The 10,500-nt window shown below is 54.0% G+C and overlaps 1 protein-coding gene across 3 annotated transcripts; it reads right to left on the reverse strand.

Moving 5' to 3' along the window:
* Positions 1-1,014: 1,014 nt before the first annotated feature.
* Positions 1,015-10,240, reverse strand: LOC116815913 (uncharacterized). 3 transcript variants are annotated; one of them, XM_075060053.1, is made up of 4 exons: positions 10,058-10,240; positions 7,758-8,716; positions 2,147-5,178; positions 1,015-1,339 (listed from the first exon to the last, which is right to left on the reverse strand). In XM_075060053.1, the coding sequence occupies exons 2-3, from the start codon at positions 8,707-8,709 to the stop codon at positions 4,970-4,972; spliced, it is 1,161 nt and encodes a 386-aa protein (XP_074916154.1). In that variant the 5' UTR covers positions 8,710-8,716; positions 10,058-10,240; the 3' UTR covers positions 1,015-1,339; positions 2,147-4,969. The 3 variants fall into 3 exon arrangements, with proteins under 3 accessions (XP_074916154.1, XP_074916152.1, XP_074916153.1); XM_075060051.1 differs by having other exon boundaries at positions 9,295-10,186; XM_075060052.1 differs by lacking the exon at positions 10,058-10,240 and adding an exon at positions 8,970-9,233.
* Positions 10,241-10,500: the final 260 nt, after the last annotated feature.

The raw sequence follows: 10,500 nt of genomic DNA on the forward strand, positions 1-10,500 counted from the left end.
TTGGCTTGGTGGTGTGACCTCATGCACCAGAGCACATCACCTGTATGCGCCAGACTGCTTGGGCAGCACCACACACGTTGGTATGGGATCACTGCTTAAAAATGGTCAGGTCGTGACCCGCCCCCCCGCCAGCTCCTTGGCCTATGGAGCTTTGAGCAAGTGCTGAGAACTTGGAGGGGCGTTAATCCTCACTCCCCCTCCCCCCCCCAACAACAGCAGCCAACCTAACCCTCTCCCCAGATAGGCCTCTCTTCCCAAACAGGCAGCACACATTACACACCCACAGGGCCCATCAAAGAGAGGAAATTATGAGTCAGCAGGGTTTGATCAGGCAGGACACACAGCTGTTTTGTTGGCACTTGCAGGCTCCCCACAGACCTTAATTATGCCCAGCTGGTTCTTGTCAGACTCTACAGAACAGCCATGGCAGTCTGCAGTGCCTAAGTCATGCCCGGGGGGTGCAGGTAATTCACGGGAGTGCAGCGTATGCAGATATTCCTACTGAGAACTCAGAGGAAGGCCTCTGAAGGAGCAGGTAGCTAAGCACGTTAGCCTGACAGGAACTGTGTGCTTCAGTGCATTGATCCTCACGTCCCCTTCTCTACCCATCGTCCCTTGGTACCTTACCCACTGCAAGAGGAGCAGAGTGCTTGAGAATCCCTCCCGCTCGGTGCAGAGGACTGCAGCTAGTGCTGAACCCTGGGCTCTCATGTGCTGCTGCTGACACAGCTCTGCCTTCCCAGAAGCAAACATGCAATGCTGGCAGCTGAGCGGGCCACAGACATGGTGACAAGAACAAAGGTGTGAAGTGACATGGGATCCATTTCACTGACCTGCATTAAAAAGGCTTCCACAGCCGCTGCTTTAAGCATGTACCGCGGAAATAAAAGTGGAACGCCAGGCATGTAATGGACAGGGGCAGAGAGGGTCTGATGTTTGTGTGAACTGAGGCAGGCATGAAAGGTCTGCGGTGCCTAGGAAATCCCTAATTCACTGACCAGCTGGGCCTCTGACTTCCAAGGGGACATGGAGGAAGGTCTGGTGTTTTAATGAATCTAGTTCTATCATTTGTAGTAGTTTTGTTAGCGGAGCCATTTTCTCCCAGATATTTAAGGCACTGCCTCGGGGGAATGGGTGTTGTCCATCTGGGCACGGAGATTACAGAGAACAGCTGGAGACTGACCGTGGTGCCAAAAGGATGGATTCATAAACTATGCATCAATATTGCCACCTGCAGATCTGTGGAGAACTGCTGTTCTGCTGCTTCTTCGCCTGCTCTCTTCCACTGGTGCTGTATTGCCATCAAATGATGCCTTCAGAAGCAGCCAGGCAGTGACATCTAGTGCCCACTGCAGGACAAAGCAGATACGTGCTCTGTCACCCCCCACTTTACGCAACTATGCTACATGAAACTAAAAAATGTTTAGAGCAGGGGCGGGCAAACTTTTTGGCCTGAGGGCTGCATTGGGTTTCACAAATCGTATGGAAGGCTGGTTAGGGGCAGCTGTGCCTCCCCAGCCAGGTGTGGCCTGGCCCCACTCCCTTTCTGACCCCCCCTTTCTCGCCCCCTGACAGCCCCCCTGCCCCATCCACTCCCCTGCTGTCTGTCCCCTGACTGCCTCTGGACCCTCTGACCCTAACTGCCCCCTTGCCGCCCCATCCAACCCTCCCTCCTTCCTGACTGCCCCCCCAGGGCTCCTGCCCCATCCAACCATCCCTTCTCCCTGACCGCCCCTGGAACTCCTGCTCCCATTCAACCCCCGTTTTCCGCCCCCACCCCTATCCCTATCCACACCTCCAGCCCCTGCCCACCCCCTGCTCTCTATCCAACCCCCTTCCACTGTTCCCTGTCCCCTTACCACTCTGCCTGGAGCACTGGTGGCTGGTGGTGTGGCTACACCAGGACAGGCAGCCATGCCACCCGGCTGGAGCCAGCCACGCACTGTGCAGCACAGAGCACCGGGTCAGGCCGGACTCTGCAGCTGTGCTGCCCCAGGAGCTCGCAGCCTCGCTGCCCAGAGCATTGCACCCACAGCACAGTGAGCTGAGGCTGCAGGGGAGGGGGAACAGTGGGGGAGGGGCTGGGGGCTAGCCACCCAGGCCAGGAGCGCAGGGTGCAGGCAGAACGGTCCCGCAGCCTGCCCACCTCTGGTTTAGAGTATTGCAAAAAATGAATTTGCTTTGTGCAGTTGGTCTTTCGCTTGGGGATGCGAAGACTGGAGGAGATCCTCAGTGCAAGTCTGACTTGTGAAAATACTTCTGTGAATCTCAACCGTGAAGTATGATTTCAAATCCTTTCTGTAGTGAGGACCTATTCTCCCCAGTTTCCAGGTGAGGACATGGAGTTGCTGAGGTTAGCTGGCTTGCTCAAGGTGCCAGTGTTAGAGCTGAGAGAGCACCCAGTGGGGTCCTAACTTCCAGCTCCCTGTTCTAAGCACCAGAAAATGCCTAGTCCTCACTTGTGCCATGTGCTAAGTTGCTAATTTTCAAACTTATTTAGTTCAACCACTTCAGTACGTCAAGCTGCCGAATGTAACCCGAAGCCATGCAGCCTCCATTGTATGCCGGGGACAGGGTCACTAGTGATGATGGCTCCGAAGGAAAGAGCCCAGCTTGGCTGCAGGATCAAGGTTCATTTGGCAGGGCTGGCAGTTAAGAGTTGGAGTCACGGGCAGGGGAATAAGCATGGAACCCCAGGATACTGCTTTTGCTTGTCATGGCAATCATTTCACTGAGGTTCACAGGTAAGACAAAGGGAAGTGAAATCAAGCGGCAGCTACCCATTCAAACCGGGTTATTTCCTGTGAGCAGAAGATGCCAAGCCAAACGCCAACTGAGGCATTCAGTTATTTTTCAAGTGTATTACATTCCCTGTGGACACCCACGTTCCCCCAGGACAGACAGGCAATCTGTACACTTCTCATACTTGTCCCCACAAGACAAGCTCGCGTGCTGCAATGTGACAGGTGTCACCACCTTCTGGCTCCTAGATCCCACATCAGCTTTTGAATGTCCTGCTTTGTTTCACACAGTGATTGGCAATAACCTGACCTAACCCACACCAGACATCTCACAGGTTTGTTCTTTCTGAAGAGCTCAAGTTTATTTGGCTTGGCATCTGCACCAGTTACTGGTACAGCTGCTTGTCGGAGCACTAGCTGAGCTTGCTAAAAACCTCAAAGGCGACAGGAGTCGTCGGGCTTCCGAATGTCCAGGGAGCGCAATGCAACCAAACTCAATGGAACCTTATCCATCCCCAGCATTTAAAATCCTCTCCCCACCACTCCCTTACGCAAGAGCTGCATCAGAGCAACCCCAATGAACGCTGCTCTGGGTTCATCCAACCAACACAAGGCTCAGTCCCAATTCCTCTCCCAGGGTGGAGCGTGCTGGCTGCACTGCTCCTCCAGCCAAATCCTGAGGTCTCAACTCAGGCAGCCCTCGGAATATGTCAGCAAGTGGGCCTCTGGGAATGGTTCTGTATCATGGGAGAGAGGAGTTCCCCAGGAGACTCATTTCCTCCCCACGCAAGGATCCGCACCAAAGAAAGGGCTGGAGATAAGATGGTAATGCAGGAAGATGATGCTTGCAGTAGACTAATGCAATGACCCTTCACTTCTGGATGCCTCAGTTCCCAGCTGATCAGAGATGACCTCTTTTCAATCTAATCACTCTTAGTTCTCTGTGAGCTTTTTCTTGCATCCCAAAACCACCACATGCTTTGGGACTAGCAGAAGTGACTGACCAGGACTGTCATGGCAAGGCTGATCCAGGTCACACTGGAGATTCTTTGGCAGAGTTGTGTGGGAATCTTGTAGTATCTGCTGGGGTCTTGTCTGGCTCTAGCAAGGGTCAATAGCAAGGCACTTTCCCAAGCACTAAAGTGAACACTAAGCAAGTCATTTACAAACAAGGCTGTTCCTGAACGGTGGCCCAGCTGGCCAGGATGAGGAAGTGGCTAGGAGTAGGTGTGCCTCCTAAGGTATCTGGGAGAAACTTAGACTATCCAGCTTAGGCATGAGATAGACAATCCTCAGAAGGGGAGGTCAAAGCAACCAGACCCCTGTGTGCGCTCTGGTTCTTGTTGCCTCTGGCAATGAGAGGAGAGCAGAAAACCAGGCAGTGCCAGCAGAGAACGAGTCTGGCGGTGCTCACTTGTTTATTTTAACTTAATACGTAAACATTAAAGGCCAAACCCTAAGTTCTTACTCAGGTAAAACTCCTCCTCTTGTCACCAGGAGTCTGCCACGAGAAGGACCCTTTGGCTTTGCCCTGTAGCTCCTTACACCGAAGTAAAGGGCTGGATCCTGGCTTGGATAGGGAGTGGGCTGCTATGCTGCTTTTCTATTTAGTGAGTTTATATCAACGTGGAAAAAAGAAGATACTGGTTTAAATTCCCTGCTCGTGGCTTAGCGGCTAAAGGGGGAAGGACCCGCAGGGACAGGAAGCAATGGTGCGGCTACATGTTCAGTCTTCTCTGCAACGCGTGATGCAGCAGGTGAAGCCCGGGGTGATGCGCTGTGCTGCTGTACCACACACAGATACGACCGTCTTCCCCGGCCCATGGACTGCTCTGGCACTCTGCTGAGGAAGGGACCCCGCATAGGCCCATGCAGAGTTATTTCCTTGGTGTTCTGGCTCTCCCAAACATATGCGAGTTTTATGCTATGCCACCAAAGCCACAAGGGCTGCCCCCCAATGTCCTGGGTGTGGCTCTCACTGTAGGTTAAGAGCATCAGTAGAGTGATTTCTCTGGTCTTTTCTGCACAGGAACCAGAGTCCCTGCCATTCATGTCTGTGAAGTTCAGCACCAGCTCAGTCCTCTCCTGCTCATTTGGAGGAGCAAGCAATTTTTGTTTCACTCAAGCACATGAAGCTCCAGGGAACAGAGTACTTGGAGCCGAGTGGGTCTGAACAGGGCTCTGAGCTCCACAGACTGGGGAGGGGCAGATCATTGCCTGGCAGCTGGTCACGTGTCCAGCTCTCGCCGCAGTTTGACAATTTCTAGTAAGAGTTTCTCTTTCTCCAGCACGATCTTTTCCTTCTGCAGCTGCAAGGTCTCTTTCTGCAGCTCCAGGATCTCGGTGTGCAGCCGGCTGTGCTTCTCCCAAAGCTCCTTGGCTGGCTCGACACAACCCCTCTGGCTGGGCAGCGAATCTTCGGTCACAGATGCGCTTGCTGAACAAACCAAACAACAACCCCCCAAATGGTTAAAGCAAACGGAGTCAAGAGAATACAGACATGCACGGCTCATCCCCGAAACCAGCCCCCGTGGGGCAACATCCCACCCACCACAAACAGGAGGATCCAACCTCCTCAAAATAAGGGTCATGCTCCAGTTCTGCCAGGACCAATGACCTAACGCTGCTCTGTCCTGCATCCAGGAAAGCTCATCCAGGCTACAGGAAGCAGCTCTACAGAGATGCCTTTTCTGATATAACACCCTTGTCGCGCTCTCTCTCCTATCTTCCCTCTTGTCTTTCTCTGGCCTCTTTTTCTCCCCCATTCCCTTGCTACTCCCCTCCTGTTACCCACATAACTTACCTAGACATGAGATGTGTGGTAGCTCTGATGTCCTAGAACCACTAGTAATGCCAAACATCAAACAGTGGTGAGGCCTGTAGTGCCTGATGCTACAAAGTCATTTAAAGCTGAACTGGCACCTTAAAACTAATTTCACTTAACGCTACCAGTGAGCCAGGCCATGGGACAGCCTCCCATGCAATCCCAGGGGGAGGAACAGCAAGCAAAGTCAGCATGGGCTTGTGTACTCAGAGTGGGACCCTGCCTCGAGAGCAGATGAAGGTTCTTTTAAGCTGCCAGAGCATACTTAAGGTTGAGGGTGGGGCTGTCTTAATAGCAATGGGAGATCTGCAGCTGCCCTCCTCAGGGGGGTAAGCCCTGCCCCTTCTGTCAGGTTTAATCATAGTGCCATGGGGAAGTTTTAACACTGGCTGGGGCAGGCCACTGTCAACTTGTGCTGAAGTTCTAAGCAGCCTGTTTGGCAAGCTGGACAGAAGCAGAGCTGGAGATGCCCTCACTGCAGTGGGCTGAAGTGAGCGAGTGATACCTTAACGCCAATGTCCAATGCATTCTGGCTTCAGGAGGGAGCATGATCACACAGACAGCAGAGTGGGGTGAAATGTGATTCATTGGAGAATGAGTGGGAATATGGGGCATATCTGTGACACGACTCTACGCGTGATCCGGAGCTTCAGGACAGTTTAGCAACACTAAAAACGGTTACAGAACTTCTCCCCAGCCTCAAATTGTACGTCCACGCTCTTAAAAGCAGCGATTCTCAAAGTGGAAGTCATGACCCCTCAGGGGGTTGTGAGGTTATTATGTGGGGGGTCATGAGCTGTTAGCCTCCACCCCTAAACCCCGGCTTCACCTCCAGCATTTATAATAGCATTACATATTAAAAAATGTGTTTTTAATTTATAAGGGGGGTTGTACTCAGAGACTTGCTGTGTGAAAGGGGTCACCAATATAAAAGTTTGAGACCCACTGCTTAAAAGCAAGGTATCTCTTCTCGCTGGATTTGACCTGTTCCAGCTGACCCGCATTTCCTCTCTAGCTGCAATAGTGAGGAACCAAGATGGTTCTAAGCCAGCGGTTCTCAAACTGTGGGTCAGGACTCCAATGTGGGCCGGGGTCCCCAGGACTGGCTCAGACGTGCTGGAGTCTGGGGTCGAAGCCTGAGCCCCACTGCCCAGGGCCAAAGCCCAAGAGCTTCAGCCCCGGGCAGTGTGGCTCAGGCCTTTGGCTTGGGCTTTGCCTCCCCCTCCCTGCCGCCTGGGGCGATGGGGCTTGAGCTTTGGCCCTCCCATCCAGGGCGGTGTGGCTCCTGCGGGCTCAGCCTTCAGTCCCGCCTCCTTGGGTTGTGTAGTAATTTTTGTTGGCAGAAGGGGGTCGCAGTGGAATGACGTTTGAGAACCCCTGTTCTAAGCTGTTTACATCTCTGGGCACTGGGATGGAAATAGTATTTGTCACTTGACTGTTATCACAGCTGGAGCAGGAGAGAACAGGGCTGTATTTCTGCAGAGGCATTTTAATAGCAATAGTAGGAAAAATGCTCCCTGATGGACTGGAGACACACTCCTGGGGGCACTGCTCACTGACCCACAGAGCCATTTTCAGGGGAGATGTGTTTGGCCCAAGCACTTGGCAATGGGCTGGGAGGAAAGGTCCATTTTTGGGAATTCTGGGCGTCTTAATTCTGGTCACTTGATAACAATGTGCTCCTCTCATGGCAAGCAGGGCCTGCTTAGGAAGGGGTGGTGCCTATTAATGACACTCCGTAACAGAGGGCAAAGCGGCAGAGGCAGCTCTATCACCGGGGTAAGACCAAGTACAAATCCTGGCTCAGGTCACACGTGAAATAAGATTAATGCCTCTTCCCACCCACCAGGTAACCTGGCACTGATGGAAACTTGTACTCCAGACAGGAGCAGGGCAGTGACTGGTCAGGGCTGAGAGATACTGGCAGAACTCACATGGCTCCTGCTCAGAATAGGCTGAGTTTTGCTCCTGGTGACCCTGGAAAGTATCCAGAGTAGCTCTGCTGAACTGCATGGAGCATCTACAGCTATATGCTGGTGTAACGGGAGGCTGGATTGGGCCCGTTTGCCAGGCTGCTGCCTGTAATGACAGCCTCTTCCTTTTACGCACCAATTCAAACACTGAATTCTGCTGGGAAGGAAGAGGAGTTGTCGGGCACTGCATGGCCTGGCTAGCGGGCATGGCTGTCTCACCATTATCATCCATTGCTGTGTGGATGCCTTCAGAGCTGGGGCTGTCAGTCCTGCTGCTGTGTGTGACTGGGCTTGAGATGACCCCTAGGCAAGGCCATTCGAATACAGGACTCAAAGGGCACTTGATCTTGTAGGCCAGTGCAAAGTCTGGGGAGCAGTTCAGAGGCACTGGAGTCCTGCCAGGAGCAAGCACCTCCGGTCCATGGCTAAGTGGTGAGGTAGTTCTGGGAACTGGCACAGGGTGTGTCTCAGCTACGGGCGTACAAGTCAGAGGAGGATCCTTACTGGGGCCCAACAGTTTCTTTTCCACACTCTCTTGAGATCCACCCAAGCACAAATCGCTGGGCTGCGGGTCCCCTGGCACATGGACGAAGCTCTTTCCTGGACAGCCAGTCCCTGGTGCCATTTCTTTGTCTGCGTCCAAAAGGACTTGTGTTTTGCAGAGCAGTTTGTTCCCCTGGCTCAGCTGAAGTCCATCATTCTGGCTGCGGAGAAATAAGTCTGACGAAGACTCCCGCATCCCCCCCGCTGCGCAGAGAGGCACTGCAGTTCCAGCCGGGCTGCTGGACGGCTTTGTTCTGAACCCAGGGCCCAGAAGCAATGGTTCTGCCAGCCCTGGCCTTGTCTTATTGAAGAGAGCAAAGATGTTGTGGAAGAGCCTCTCCTGGGGCCGCTGCCTCAACAAGGGGTGTTTCACCGTGGTCAGCTCCTTGCGGGCGTCAATGACCATGTTATGCCACTTCTTGCGGATCTCGTCAGGTGTGCGCTGCACGAGCGGGCTGAGGGAGTTGACAGCAGCAGTGATCTCTTCCCACGCTCGCTGACGGTCCATCGTATTCCTGTAGCGCCCGCTCTTGGGGATCAGGATGTCCTTGCGCAGGCTGAATTCTTCAAGGATGAGGAACTTCTCTTCTTCGGAAAACTTGAGTCTTTTTGGCTTGGCTGTGGTCATGTTGCCCCTGCGATTCAATCACAAGTCACTATTATGGCACTATTTACCATGAGATCCCGCTTAACTGTAGTGAATGGATGGGACTCCGACTGAGCCCAGGTGGGTAGAAGAGGCTATTGTACAAGGTGGATCGTGACTCCGTCCAAGTTTGGGTTTTTTGGGAGCAATCAATTGGCTGATAATTATGTTTCAACCATCAATACCTATAGGACCCTCTGCAGCTTTAAGTTCAGGTGATTTAAGCACATAAATAAGATTACCTTACGATTAGATAACCTGGTCTTAGCCACAAATCCAGCTGGGCGCCTCACAATCAGCGGTGGGCCTCACTGACAAACTGCCACAGCCTTAGACACACAGGATCCGCGTACAACTGAGCTGCCTGCGGCCATGCTGGCCTTTAATGCCAAAGTGAGGCCTGGTGGAGCACAGGTCCCAGCCTGCAACACAGCAGCTTCATCCAGCAAGGCCCATCATGGAGTCTGCATCTTAAAAGCACAAAATCTTTCCTATTAAGCAGTTACCCTCTATAGTCATATCGAATCTCACAGGGCTTTATGAAGGAAGGTAAATATCATTAATTACCCCATTAAATGCAGGGACACTGAGGCAAAGGAAGGTGAAACAACTGGTCTGTCACGGAGCCCTAGACTAGAGCCCTGGACTGCTGACTCCCAATCCCGTTCTCCATGGAAGTATAGCCCACAAGGATTACAGCTTGCTAGGATCAACAAGCAGTAGCTCACATGGGCATCAGCTGTCCTTGAAGGCCAGATCTTTGTACTGAAAGTCCCACCTGTTACTTTGAGCTGGAGAATTACAAGCTGCATCCAGCGAGCTCTGTAGGGCCTGCAGCTCTCTATTGTTTTGTCAGATTTGTAGCATATGCTCCTTGGGGCAGGGATCAGCCTTCAAAGGCACCCATGCCAGAGAGAGAGGCAGGAGGGACATCTCCTCAGTGCTGGGAACTTTGACCTGCTATGACACTTCCTGACACATGGTCCATCTAGCCCAGCATCCCATCTCTGTGCCAGGGGCCAGCACCGATGCTGCAGAAGAAGGGGTAAAAGGACCCCTCAAATGCACAATTATGCAATAACCCCCTGACAGGGGAAATTTCTTCCTAATCCTTAATTCCTAGTGCCTGGCTGATGCCCCAAAGCACCAGCGTTTAGCTCTCTTATTTTTTACTCCAGATGCTTTTATTTCTGGTCTAAACCCCTAAGTGTGCTGGGCCCCTGCTGCGCCCTCTCCCGCACCAGTATCCAGTGGGGGTGAGTTCCAGCGGCTAACGACCTGCGGGGCGGCGCAAGCTGGGGGCGCACCCCTCGCTGGGGTGGCCCCGCACCTCTGAAAATGGGGCGCAGCGCAGGGCCACTGCACGCAGGGAGCGGCCTCCTGCGCAGGGGATGCGCCTCGGGGCCGCTCGGGCGGCTGAGCTGGGACGAGCCCGCGGGGCGGGCACCTACCTGCCGGCGGCGGCGGAAGCGGGAGCCTGGGAGGCTGCGCCCGCCCCGGCCCAGCTGCCGATAGCGGCGGGTCTGCACGTATCCCGTGACACGCGCGCGCGCCAGTGGCCACGCCCGGCCTGGCTCCGGTCCCGCCGGCCCTGCCCTTCGCTGGGGCTCGTCTGGTCCTGCCGCCCAGGCCCGATCGCAGGCCCGGCCCCGCTTCCCGTCCGGGCCTCCTCCCGGGCCGATCCCCTGAGCAGGGACCGTGCTGCCCTGGGCTGAGGCGGGCCGGGCCGGGCGGGGCCGAGGCCGGCCTGGCGGCAGCAGGGCCTCAGTGCGG

The sequence above is a fragment of the Chelonoidis abingdonii genome, chromosome 22 (genome assembly GCF_003597395.2).
Source record: "Chelonoidis abingdonii isolate Lonesome George chromosome 22, CheloAbing_2.0, whole genome shotgun sequence".
Lineage (NCBI taxonomy): Eukaryota > Metazoa > Chordata > Testudines > Testudinidae > Chelonoidis > Chelonoidis abingdonii.